The 805-nt window shown below is 35.0% G+C and overlaps 1 protein-coding gene across 1 annotated transcript in view; it reads right to left on the bottom strand.

The window, feature by feature from the left end:
- The window catches only part of LOC109846246, a 4,849-nt gene extending 4,778 nt beyond the window's left edge, over positions 1 to 71 (bottom strand). Inside the window, exon 1 of the mRNA XM_020415468.1 lies at positions 65 to 71. Coding sequence (XP_020271057.1) covers positions 65 to 71 — 7 coding nt within the window. The remainder of the gene's footprint in view (positions 1 to 64) is intronic.

The raw sequence follows: 805 nt of genomic DNA, 5'->3' as shown, positions 1-805 counted from the left end.
CCGCCGGGGAGGCCGAGGCGGCGGTTGAAGACGTGATCCTCGAAGGAGATCGACATCTCGTTGCCCTCCATTTTCGATGGTTTCAAGATTCTCTGCAGCTACAATGGATCTTTTGAGTTGGGTTTAAGGAGAGAGATAAAGGCGGTGACAATAACAACGACGCTTTTGTTCCCGCTGTTTCCCAGATCGTTCCCGCGGTCGAGCTGTAAAAAATAAAAAAAAAGAAAAAAAGAAAAAAATGCTTTCATTCCCCAAAAGTCAAGAAAACGTGCTTCCCACTCTTAAAACTTTGTCAACAGGTGTTTTGCCCTTAAAAATAAAGATTTTATTCTTTAAGCCCCCAAAACATAAAACCCAAGAGATTAAAATATATGAAGACCATAATACTATTCTCTCTTTTTTTTTATCATGATGTACTAAGATGATAGTTGAAATGATTGATAAGGATTATTTTATTATTTTTATTTTTTATTATTTTCGTTATTTGTATTAAAAGATTGTTAAAGTTACGGGTTAATTGTTAAGGTTACGAGTTAATTGTTAAGGTTACAGGTCAATTGTTGTTTAATTGTTAAGGTTACGGGTCAATTATTAAGGTTACGGGTTTAATTGTTAAGGTTACGGGTTTAATTGTTAAGGTTACGGGTCAATTATTAAGGTTACGGATTTAATTTTTACGGTTACGGGTTTAATTGTTAATGTTACGGGTTTAATTGTTAAGGTTACAGGTGTAATTGTTAAGGTTACGGGTCAATTGTTAAGGTTATGGATCTCCTCTCTCTCTCTCTCGTAACCTTAACAATTA

Source organism: Asparagus officinalis, chromosome 6, assembly GCF_001876935.1.
Source record: "Asparagus officinalis chromosome 6, Aspof.V1, whole genome shotgun sequence".
Classification (NCBI taxonomy): Eukaryota; Viridiplantae; Streptophyta; class Magnoliopsida; order Asparagales; family Asparagaceae; genus Asparagus; species Asparagus officinalis.
This window is presented reverse-complemented; position numbering and strand designations above follow the sequence as displayed.